Source organism: Petaurus breviceps, unplaced genomic scaffold (genome assembly GCF_028583685.1).
Source record: "Petaurus breviceps papuanus isolate PSGF00001 unplaced genomic scaffold, PetGlider_PUasm1.0 90723, whole genome shotgun sequence".
Lineage (NCBI taxonomy): Eukaryota > Metazoa > Chordata > Mammalia > Diprotodontia > Petauridae > Petaurus > Petaurus breviceps.
Window position 1 is genome coordinate 499,110 of NW_027187323.1, and position 11,581 is coordinate 510,690.

At 52.8% G+C, this 11,581-nt stretch overlaps 1 protein-coding gene across 1 annotated transcript in view; it reads left to right on the forward strand.

Annotated features, from left to right (window-relative positions):
- The window catches only part of BCL9L (BCL9 like), a 34,647-nt gene extending 23,237 nt beyond the window's left edge, over positions 1-11,410 (forward strand). Inside the window, 7 exon segments of the mRNA XM_069066638.1 lie at positions 1-115; positions 2,981-3,185; positions 3,412-3,496; positions 3,655-5,968; positions 6,567-6,833; positions 7,717-7,898; positions 7,900-11,410. Coding sequence (XP_068922739.1) covers positions 1-115; positions 2,981-3,185; positions 3,412-3,496; positions 3,655-5,968; positions 6,567-6,833; positions 7,717-7,898; positions 7,900-8,826 — 4,095 coding nt within the window. The 3' untranslated portion in view covers positions 8,827-11,410.
- The last annotated feature ends 171 nt before the right edge of the window (positions 11,411-11,581 follow it).

Here is an 11,581-nt window from a genome sequence, read left to right on the forward strand (position 1 = left end):
GCCCCAAGGAGTAAGCGACGCTGTGTGCTGGAGAGGAAGCAGCCGTACAGTGGGGACGAATGGTGTTCGGGGCCTGACAGCGATGAGGACGACAAGCCCATTGGGGCCACCCATAGTGAGTTCCCGTTTGGGCAAGGATGCAGACCTTCAGATAGATGAAAGGAGGGCTCCTTAGTCTTTGTCCTGTGTGGGTGGTTGGGGCGGAGGGGTGCTTTGGGGAAAAGAGGCCCCCAGGCTCCTCCCACAAGGGATGAGACTTCATCTTTAGCCATAGAGGCCAAGACCCTAGCAAGGAGCCCCCATCCAACCATGTCAAGTCTTGGAGCTGGGGACAGTAGGTGACAGGGCAGCTTTACCTAGAACCCTTTAGTGTCAGACCCAGAGATCCCCAGAATCAGCGGTCCCCCAACCCTTCCCTTTTTACATTCTCCCATTCTGGCTTTCAAGGTACCCTAAGGGGCAAGTCCCAGCCGAGACCCCATCCTATCTCCAACCAGAGCCCAGAAGAGTCACATGCTAGGTCCCTCTCCTACTGCCGCCCCCACACTGGTCATCATCTGTCCCATTCCTGGTCCTCAGTTTCCCTCTATCTGAAAGGAATTGGGGGTAATGAGTCACCCTCATCCCTGGAAAGCCTAAGTAGATACCTTGGCTCCTTGGCCTGTGCTGCCACCTGCTGGTTTGGTCAGGGAGGGCAGTGCTGGCTCACGCTTTTCTCTGATACAACTAGCTAGTTCTGTTGGGTAGAGACTTTGCTGAGTAGCCCTAGTCAGGGGTTCAGCCCTACTGTGGGCTATTTAGTTCCACTGTGTTCCTGGGCACCAGTTGCTTTCTTCTGACCACCTCAGAAATGGGTCACAAAAATCACAAGGGATACCAAGAGTTTGTGTGACAGGACCAGTACAAAATAATTTTCCCCTGTTACTGTATAGTACCTGTTATATATAATAGGCATTTAATAAATGCCTGATGATTTATTGATTGATTGATCATTCATTCAGTTTGTATTGAGTGCACGGATAAGACAAATTCCTTCAGGTGAAGGACCTTACAAAGTAGCTGGAGAGAAAAGATTTTCCCATGTAAAGATGACTAGTATCGGCCCCCTCCTAGACCATAAGCCCTGTGATGCCTGTCCACAATCAGGTTTTGTTTTTTTTTTTGGTCTTTTGGAGGGGGGAAAGGAGGGCAATTGGGGTTAAGTGACTTTCCCAAGGTCACACAGCTAGTAAGTTTTAAGTGTCTGAAGCCAGATTTGAACTCAGGTCCTCCTGACTCCAAGGCTGGTGCTCTATTCACTGTGCCACCTAGCTGCCCCCCTCCCCCCCATCATGGTTTTTCTAAACTTGGAATCTCTGGCAACACCCAGCAGAGTAGGCATTTTGTTTTTGTTTTGTTTTTTGCTTTTTTGGAGGGCAATTGGAGTTAAGTGACTTGCCCAAGGTCACATGGCTAGTTTTTGTGTTAAGTGTCTGAGGTCAGATTTGAACTCAGGTCCTCCTGACTCCAGGGCTGGGGCTTTATTCACTGAGCCACCTAGCCACTCCCAGAGTAGGCATTTTAACAAATGTTTGCCAAATGAATCAACTAGCAGACCAGACTATCTCTGTGCATGTTGCATAGCAGTGAGTGTCAAACATAAGTAGAAACATCGTAGAAAGCTACAAATTAATATTATTGATATTATATTGTATTTCTTTTGTTAAACATTTCCCCAGCACATTTAAATCTCATCCTAGCTACCAGGGCCCAAGTTTGACACCTTTGTGGTACAGGAAGCAGGTCACCATGGTCAGTCTGGGCAGGCTTGTTTGAGGCCTGACTGCAGTGTAGGATCTGGAATGGCTACAGGGATGAAAGCCTTCCCATCCTTCAAGCCCACTTCTATGAAGCCTTCCATAACTCCCCTTTCACCTCAGCCAACAGTAATCTTCCTCTCTCACACTCTTTGGATATTCCTAGGCACTCATGTCCCTCCTGGGTACTTACGGTGTTCTCATTTGGATCGTAATCATTTTCAGAACCTCACGTGTCATAGGACATGTTTGTTGATTTAAATGATGTTATTGTGAACCACTGTTAGGAGGTGTTAGACTTTAAATAGTTTTTCTACTATTGGGGTGGTTTGGCGCCGAGCCATACTCTCATGTTTCCCCTCCCCACCACCACAACCCTTGTGATCAGCTTTTTTGTGAAGTGACTGAATGAAACCAAGAGTTATGGAACAGAAATGTTCTCTTTGCTGGTCTATATTGAAATAGACACTGTGATCCTGACTGCATTCGCATTGTTTGGACATAGAACTCCCTCCAGTTTTTTCAGTCCATGTCATGGTCATGAAAGTCTGATAATACCTTACATCCCACAGAGCTATTAACTTGCTTCATCCTCACTATATTCCCAGGAGGCATAGGGTAGGCATTATTAATATCTCTATTGTATAGGAGAGAAAAAACAAAGTGTATAGAGTTCAGGTGACTTCCTCAAGGTCATGTGGCAAATCCTAGTGAGGAACTGCACCTGGAACTTCACTTACCTGAGTTCTAGAGCAGGGTTCTGCCTGCCCTGCCTCACTTTCCTCTTTCTTCTTCTTTCCTCACCTAGTGCTTTTCTAGTCCAGCCACCTATGGCTGATCGATTGGAGTACAGTATATATACATAAAAACACACATGCTCAAGCCACCATCCCTTCTTTCTCTGCCATAGCGACCGGTTATCAAAAATTGGCCAAGCAAACAATATCATAAGCTCTTAGGGCATTTGTGACCAGATTGTCACTGTGAACTAGTTAGGAAAAGGTGTCTTAACTGCTTGGGATGGCTCCAGCCTAGTTCTGATGAGTAAGCCATGATCTTCCCCCAGCTCCAGAGTCTTCCTCGGTACTTTACTTCTCTGTACCTGTGATCCCCCTTTGGTGGACCTGGGCTGGGCAGAGGCCATCAGCCTGCTCACTTTCTCTCCTCCTCCTCTCCCACTGCAGATTGTAATGTAGCAGACCCAGCCATGGCCACCACACAGCTAGGCCCAGGTCCAGCTCCACCACCACCTCTCAATGAGAGTAGTGCCCCCGGACCCCCCCACGGCCCTCCAGCTGGCCTTCGTCCAGAGGGCCCTGGTGGTCTGGGAGGCCCAGGAAAGCCAACTGCTCAGTTTGTCTACGTCTTCACCACCCACCTTGCAAACACGTAAGTGCTGCTGGGGGACCATGCATCTGTTCTGTCCAGCCCCTACTCTGTGATTTCACCTGGGGACATGTATGTCCAGATGTCTTAGCAAATCACTTGGGGCCTTGGGATTAGCATGGACAGCATGGGAAGAGCAGCTTCGGGAGAGCGGGGTGTTTAGGTACAGCTAGCCCCTCATCGCTCTTTTCTTTTGGCATTTCTTCTTCCCCACTCCATGACGATCCAGGGCAGCCGAGGCTGTGTTGCAAGGACGAGTTGATTCCATTCTGGCCTACCACCAGCAAAATGTACCCCGTGCCAAGCTTGATCAGGTGAGTGTTTTTAAGGCCTAGAGATGGGCCCAATCCAGAACCTTTCCTGGGAGGTGGGCCTGAGGGTGCAGTACTGGGGGAAAGCCTGATACTGTCTGAGAGGTGGGTTCCTTTGCCTACTGCCTTCCGCCTCATACTCTGCTTTTGCTGTCCCATAGGCTCCAAAGGTGCCACCTACATCGGAACCACTTCCCTTGAGCACAGCCTCAGCAGGCACTCCCCAGTCCCAGCCACCCCCCCTGCCACCGCCTCCACCACCCCCTGGCAGTGCCCCCCCAGCTCTGCCTGCCTCCCTGCCTCCAGAGGGGCCACCTGAGGATACACACAGGGATCTAACACCCAACTCTGTGGGTGCCACCAGTAGTAACACGACAGGGGGAACCCACCCCAACACCCCTACAGCTGCCACTGCCACAAATCCCCTGGCCCCAGGAGGGGACCCTGGTGGGGCCCCTGGAGGTCCCACCTTGCTAGGGGAGGGAACTCCCACAGGCAATGGGCAGCGAGCCCTGACTGGCTCTGAGGGCCTCTCAAAGGAGCAGCTGGAACACCGAGAGCGCTCGTTACAGACGCTGCGTGACATTGAGCGGCTGCTGCTTCGGAGCGGGGAGGCCGAACCCTTCCTCAAGGGCCCGCCAGGGGCTGCCGGGGAGGGGGGGCCGCCAGCACCTGCTCCCCCGGTGCCCCAGCAGCCCCCAGCAGCCCCGCCTGGAGGACTGAAGAAGTACGAGGAGCCCCTGCAGTCCATGATCTCCCAGACGCAGAGCCTGGGAGGCCCCGGGCTGGAGCATGAGGTTCCAGGCCACCACCCAGGCAGCGACATGGGGCAGCAGATGAACATGATGATGCAGCGGCTGAGCCAGGACAGTCTGACGCCTGAACAGGTAGCCTGGCGCAAACTGCAGGAGGAGTATTATGAGGAGAAGCGGCGGAAGGAGGAGCAGATTGGCCTCCATGGGGGGCGCCCCCTGCAGGAGATGATGCTGCCCCAGGGCATGGGGGGCATGATGGTCCGGGGCCCCCCACCCCCTTACCATAGCAAGCCTGGGGACCAGTGGCCTCCAGGCATGGGGGCCCAGCTTCGGGGACCCATGGATGTCCAGGACCCAATGCAGCTCCGAGGAGGGCACCCATTTCCTGGACCTCGTTTCCCTGGCAACCAGATGCAGCGGGTGTCCGGGTTTGGAGGCATGCAAAGCATGCCTATGGACGTGCCGATGAATGCCATGCAGAGGCCTGTGAGGCCAGGTATGGGCTGGACAGAAGACTTGCCCCCGATGGGGGGGCCAGGCAACTTTGTGCAGGGTGCAGTGCCCTATCCCAGTGGTCAAAGTGAGGCGGAGAGATTCATGACCCCAAGGGCACGTGAGGAACTGCTGCGGCACCAGTTACTGGAGAAGCGGACAATGAGTATGCAGCGCCCGCTGGGCATGGCGGGCAACTCCATGGGACAGGGCATGGAGATGGAGCGTATGATTCAGGCCCACCGACAGATGGAACCGGCCATTTTCCCCGGGCAGATGACAGGTGGAGAGGGCCTGGCAGGCACCCCCATGAGCATGGAGTTTGGGGGCAGCAGGGGTCTCCTGAGCCCTCCGATGGGGCAGTCTGGTCTGAGGGATGTGGATGCCCCCATGGGGCCTGGCAATTTGAACATGAATATGAATGTCAACATGAACATGAACATGAATCTTAACGTGCAGATGACCCCTCAGCAGCAGATGCTGATGTCCCAGAAGATGCGGGGCCCTGCAGACATGATGGGCCCTCAAGGCTTGGCTCCTGAGGAGCTGGCCCGCGTCCGGGCCCAGAATGGCAGTGGCATGATGGGGGCACCACAGAAGATGCTTGTGCCCTCCCAGTTCCCCAACCAGGGCCAGCAAGGATTTTCTGGTGGGCAAGGACCCTACCCTGCCATGCCTCAGGACATGGGTAGTGCCCCAGACATGTTCAGCCCTGATCAGGGCTCAATGCCTGTGGGCAGCCTGGGTACCACAAGGCTCAGCCACATGCCCCTTCCCCCAGCACCGAACCCTCCCCCTCCTGCGCCAATGCACCCAGCCCCAGCTAGAGGGCTGGGCCGACGGCCCTCAGACCTCACCATCAGTATTAACCAGATGGGCTCACCGGGCATGGGTCACCTGAAATCACCTACGCTTAGTCAGGTGCACTCACCCTTGGTCACTTCGCCTTCTGCCAACCTCAAGTCGCCCCAGACACCCTCTCAGATGGTGCCTCTGCCTTCTGCAAACCCCCCAGGACCCCTCAAATCTCCCCAAGTCCTCAGCTCTTCCCTTAGCGTCCGTTCACCTACTGGCTCACCTAGCCGGCTTAAGTCTCCCTCCATGGCGGTGCCCTCCCCAGGCTGGGTGCCCTCACCTAAGACAGCCATGCCGAGTCCAGGAGTCAGCCAGAACAAGCAGCCACCTCTCAACTTGAACTCTTCCAATACTATGAGCAACCTGGAGCAAGGTGAGTTGTCATCGGGGCTTAGACAAAGGGGAGGTGCTGCTCATTGCTAATCTAAGATGGTCATCCCAGGAGCACCAGACAGGGAGAGATTCCAAGGGGGAGCCCCATTTGCTTGAGAGTCAGAAGTGCATAGGATCATGAGACCTACAGCTGGAAGGACTTAAAGGAAATAGTCGTTATAATCATGTGGAAATTGAGGCCCAGAGGATTTAAAAAGTTTTTCCAAAGTCATACACAGGCAGCAAACGGCAAAACCCAGATTCAAGTCTTGACTCCAAATCCGGGGGCCTTCTGCCACCTTGTGAATTTCCCAGTGGCTGTAGATAGGAAGGAAGTGTGCTTGAATCTCCCAGTGGGTGAAGGAAGACATTGCTACAGTCCTGGCCCTTTCAGAGCTTCCTAGATAACATCCTGGGATCTGTCTTAGAAAAGCAAGTGGGTGTCTGTGGGGTGAGGTTGTTCAGGGCATGAAGGTATTGAGTCAGTAGGTACCGTAGCTGTGGTCAGGCTGGTACCATGGGATGAGGGGAAGTGATCCCCGCTCTATCTCTGAGACGCCTTCCAGAGGCATCATCTTTTTCTCTCCTCTCTCCTGTAGGTGCCCTCCCTCCCAGCGGCCCTCGGAGTAGTTCCTCTGCCCCACCTGCTAATCCCCCCGGAGGCATCATGAACCCCAGCCTGCCTTTTACTTCCTCCCCAGATCCCGCCCCCTCCCAGAACCCTTTGTCGCTGATGATGTCTCAGATGTCCAAATATGCCATGCCCAGCTCCACCCCCCTATACCACAATGCCATCAAGACCATTGCCACCTCGGATGACGAACTCCTGCCTGATAGGCCTATGCTTCCACCAGGGACCATGCCAGGTGGGAAAGCAACATTCTTGGAGACTTGGCCTTTTGGCTCTGGCCCCCTGAGGCAGAATAGGAGGGAAGGAATTTTGGCTGCCCACAGTCATAGCTGGAGTTAATGAGCCAGGAGAGTATAATGCCCCTTACCCCACAGGCTGCAGATGAGCTAGGAATTATGGTGCTGCTGGCAAGAATTATGGCAGTAACAGAAATAACCTTTAATGATCTTTAAAATTCACATAGGGCTTCCCCCCCCAAGGGCACAGATAAAGAGATATAGATGTAGATATCTGTCATATATATATACATATATATATATATATGAAATAATTTTTATGTCATTTCAGTTGTGTCCAACTCTTTGTGACCCCATTTGGGGTTTTCTTGGCAAAGATACTAGAGTGGTTTTCTATTTCCTTCTCAATTTACAGATGAGGAAACTGAGGCAAATAGTGTTAAGTGACTTTCCCAGGGTTACAGTGTCTGTGGCCAGATTTGACCTCAGGTTCTCCTGACTCCAGGGCCAGCACTCTATCTACTGTGGCACCTAGTTGCCCAAAATATAAAATTAAGTAACGTATTTTATATATATATATATATATATATACATATACATATATATGTATGCATATTGCATTTGAACCTTTTAAGAGCTCTGACAACCAGGGAGGGACAGGGCTATTTCTTCTCACTATTATGGACAGGATACTTGAGATCGTGGGGAGAATAAGAATTAGAACCCTAAAAACCAGCCACGTTGATCTGAAGGAAGATGGTCAGTGGGTGCTGGGTCTCACTGAGAATGAAGGAAGAGATGGCAGATAAAGGCTGGAAGGGTTGGCTGTTTCCTTCTCCTGATGCAGAAAGCACATATGACCCCTTTGTCCTTTTCTTTCAGGGATCAACACCAACCAGCCCAACCAGTTGCACCTGAACTCGGCAGCTGCCCAGAGCCCCATGGGCATGAACCTGCCTGGCCAACAGCCCCTGTCTCATGAGCCCCCGCCTGCCATGCTGCCCTCACCCAACCCAATGGGCTCCAACATTCCGCTGCACCCCAATGCACAGGGGCCTGGTGGCCCCCCCCCCGAACTCCATGATGATGCCTCCTGGTGCCCCAGACTCCCTGAACCCTCCTTGTGGCCCCATGCCCAACGCATCCCAAATGATGTCCTCTAACCAGCTGGTATTCCCCCCTCGGCTTCAGCAGCCCCATGGTGCCATGCCCCCTGGGGGAGGTGGGGGTGGGGGTCCCGGCATGCAGCAGCATTATCCACCCGGGATGCCCCTGCCCCCCGAGGACCTGCCTAGTCAACCATCAGGCCCCATGCCACCCCAGCAGCATCTGATGGGAAAGGGGCTGGCAGGGCGAATGGGCGAGCCGTACCCTCCAGGAGTTCTGCCAGGTGTGGCATCAGTGCTGAATGACCCTGAGCTGAGTGAGGTGATCCGACCCACCCCAACAGGCATTCCTGAATTCGACCTGTCCCGGATTATCCCCTCGGAGAAACCCAGCAGCACCCTGCAATACTTCCCCAAAAGCGAGAACCAGCCTCCCAAAACCCAGCCCCCCAACCTCCACCTCATGAACCTTCAGAACATGATGGCTGAGCAGACCCCTTCCCGGCCCCCCAACATCCCAGGTCAGCAGGGTGTCCAGAGGGGTCTCAACATGTCCATGTGCCATCCCGGACAGATGCCCTTATTGGGCAGGACAGGTGTGCCCCCCCAGCAAGGCATGATGCCCCATGGCCTCCATCAGGGGGTCATGTCCCCCCCTCAAGGCCTCATGGCCCAGCAGAATTTCATGCTGATGAAACAGAGGGGTGTCGGGGGGGAGGTATACAGTCAACCCCCCCATATGCTCTCTCCCCAAGGCTCCCTGATGGGGCCCCCACCCCAGCAGAACCTTATGGTGTCCCACCCCCTGCGACAACGCAGTGTGTCTCTGGACAGCCAGATGGGCTACCTCCCTGGTCCTGGCAACATGGCCAACCTACCCTTCTAGCCAGCTTGGGATAGGGAGGTGGGGCATGTGGGTATAGGAGATGGGGAGGATCTGGTATGGAAAATTTTACAAACTTTTAAAAACTCATCCCCTACAACTTTTGAATGGCCTAGTGTCATGGGGTGGGGGGTGGGGGGCCTTGTGTGTTGGAGTGGCATCTGTGGAAACCAGATAATGCTGTTGGCTTGGGGTGAATAGTTGGGGTGGGCGGGGTTAATTTTGGTTTGGGTTTTTACTCGGTTTCAGCCCCCAGGACTCCCTTTCTTCCTCCCCTTTTCCCCTATTCTGATTTCTTGGGAGTTTGTTGGTCTCACTTTCCTTCCCCCTTGTCGGTTACTCAGCATCAGTGAATTAACATGTGCTTGTTGGTCCCAGACTGTGCTGGGAGGAGGGTGAGAGCTATCCAGGAAGGAGAAGATATGGTCTGTCTTCTTCCTGCTCTGCTGGAGTCTCTGTCTTTCTGACTTGCCGCCTCTAGGTCTCTGTCTCTCTCAAGTCTCTTGGGTTTCCTCTCTCTCTGCCCCCTTCCTCTTTTCCTCCTGTCTTCCCATACCACCACTGCCTCAGATTCCCCAGTGGTGTAGCTGATGCCTCTGTTCTCTCCTTCCACCCCTTCGCTTCCCCCATGCAGACAGGTGGGTGGATGGCATTGGCCATCATTGCTGTAAATAAGGCCTGCGCTTTGTGCCGGTGTGTGCGTGTGCTGTATTTCTGTATTTTAATAGACGACTCGGAAAAAAATGGAAAAAAGAAATCCCTTCTTCCCTAACCTGTGTTCTCCCTCCCACCTATCCCCATACCCTCCAAGAAAACCAACCCTCTGACATCTCTCACAGGGACATACAAACACCCACACTCACCATTTGCAGAAAGGTCTCTAGTGCAAGGTCACACCCCCCCCCAAGAGCATAGTGGCCCCATAACCTCCTCCTTTCCAAATGTGCTTCTGGCTCTCCAGGCAGGCTTCCATCCTAGGGTGCCCAGCAGACTGGATTAGGAAACCTGACTATACTGCTGAGACATTCAGGGGCCACATGGATTTGAATGTGTGTCTTCCTTGTGTCTCCCTTGATACTCAATGTCAGGCCCTTGCTTTCTCCAAGTTGCACATTTGGGGTGTCTGCCCCTGCTACCTCTCCCCCTACTACACCTTAACCTCAACTTCAAAGCTTCTCCAGAATGGAGATGACAGAGGAGGGACCTTGGGCATTCAGTCCCTCCTAAGTTCCATTTAGGATTATGGAAGATTTTTCTCTCCCCATCCTGATGGCTTGGGATCCTTGAGTCCTGTCTCCACCCCCCACCACCACCCCCTAGTTATGGAACAGGTTGTCATAGTGCCAGCAAGAACTGCCCCCTGCCAGAGCTGACCTTGTTACTTAAGACCATGGGACTGTGCCACACACCAATGTCCTCCAGAAGCCACCACCCACTTCCTCTTACTAAAGGGGGAAGGAAAACAGGGGAAGTCTTTGAGTCAGTACCCCACCCCCACCACGGGGACTGTCTTAAGTAGGAAAAACCTCATGGGTTTCTTCTGGGCATTGAGTTAATTGGCCATTGGCCCTCCTGATCCTGTCTTTTGTAGGCTCAAAAACCCCCTTCTCCCTTCTCTACCCCCAAAGAGTCTCCTGTCCCTTTTCTTCTAAGTGACTTCCCCATCCTCCCAAGCAGGGCAAAGCTCTTGGGGGTTGAGGGGACAGGCACAGTGAATCAAAAGCCATAGACAGCTGTGTGTTTTGTCTCCCATTTGCCCTAAAAAAGGAACCTTTTTTTTTTTTTCCCTTTCCTGCCTTCAGGGAAGGCCTTTTGTGCTGAGGGCCAATTCCGGAAGGAGAGGTGTCTCTTCCCCTTGGGATACTTGCCCCTCTCTCTGCCAGCTTTCCTGTCCCACTAGGGATAGGGCCCCAGGTCAGTAGCCATGATACAAAGGGATATGGCCTCCTCCACCCTACCCCATCCCTGGCATTTGGTGCTGTCCACCTGGCCCATTGTCTGCCTGATAAAGTTCTTTTCTCCCCATCCTTCCCCAAAAACAGTTCCCCAGGGGGTCCAGGACAGAGTTCTCTTGTTTCTGAGCACCACCTTCATTGACATCAGACTCTTCCTCATCCTTTCACTCCCATCGGGCACTCTGCCCCTCCTGGGTCTTGGTCAACTTGGGTCATCACCCTTTCTCACCCCAGGATTACCAACATCTTCTCTCTTCCCAGGCCCTGGCAATTCTTAGTGTTTCCTGACCCCTAGGGGAGTGGAGCCACACCTGTCCTTATCCCCACTGTCCACAACAGGCATTTTTCCACCTTTCTACACCCTCCACCATCACTGAATTCAACCCACCAGCCTCTATTCCCCTTCCTAATTCATGGCCATACCCCCTGCCCCCAGCCATTTTGTATCATTATATAAATATATATAAATATATATATAAATATAAATATATAAATACAATATGTGAAGACATCTTCTTGGTTTTTATTTTGAAACAATTTTTAGGCTTGTTTCGGGGGTCTCTGTGCTGCCTGTACTGTATTGACCTGTTTTATAGGTGCCTTTTTATTAAAAAGAAAAATTTCAAAAACCAGCCTCTTGCCTTGTGCCTTTGTGTCTGATGGATCCATTCTCTGCCCAGTTGTTTAGGCCAGGAAAGATGATTTGAGGCCTTGTGCGGTCAGGTAAGGAGCACTGACCTTTTCTGCCCCCATCAGTCAGGCCCTGAAGGGATAGCTATATATTGGGTCTTGGTTGTTCTGAG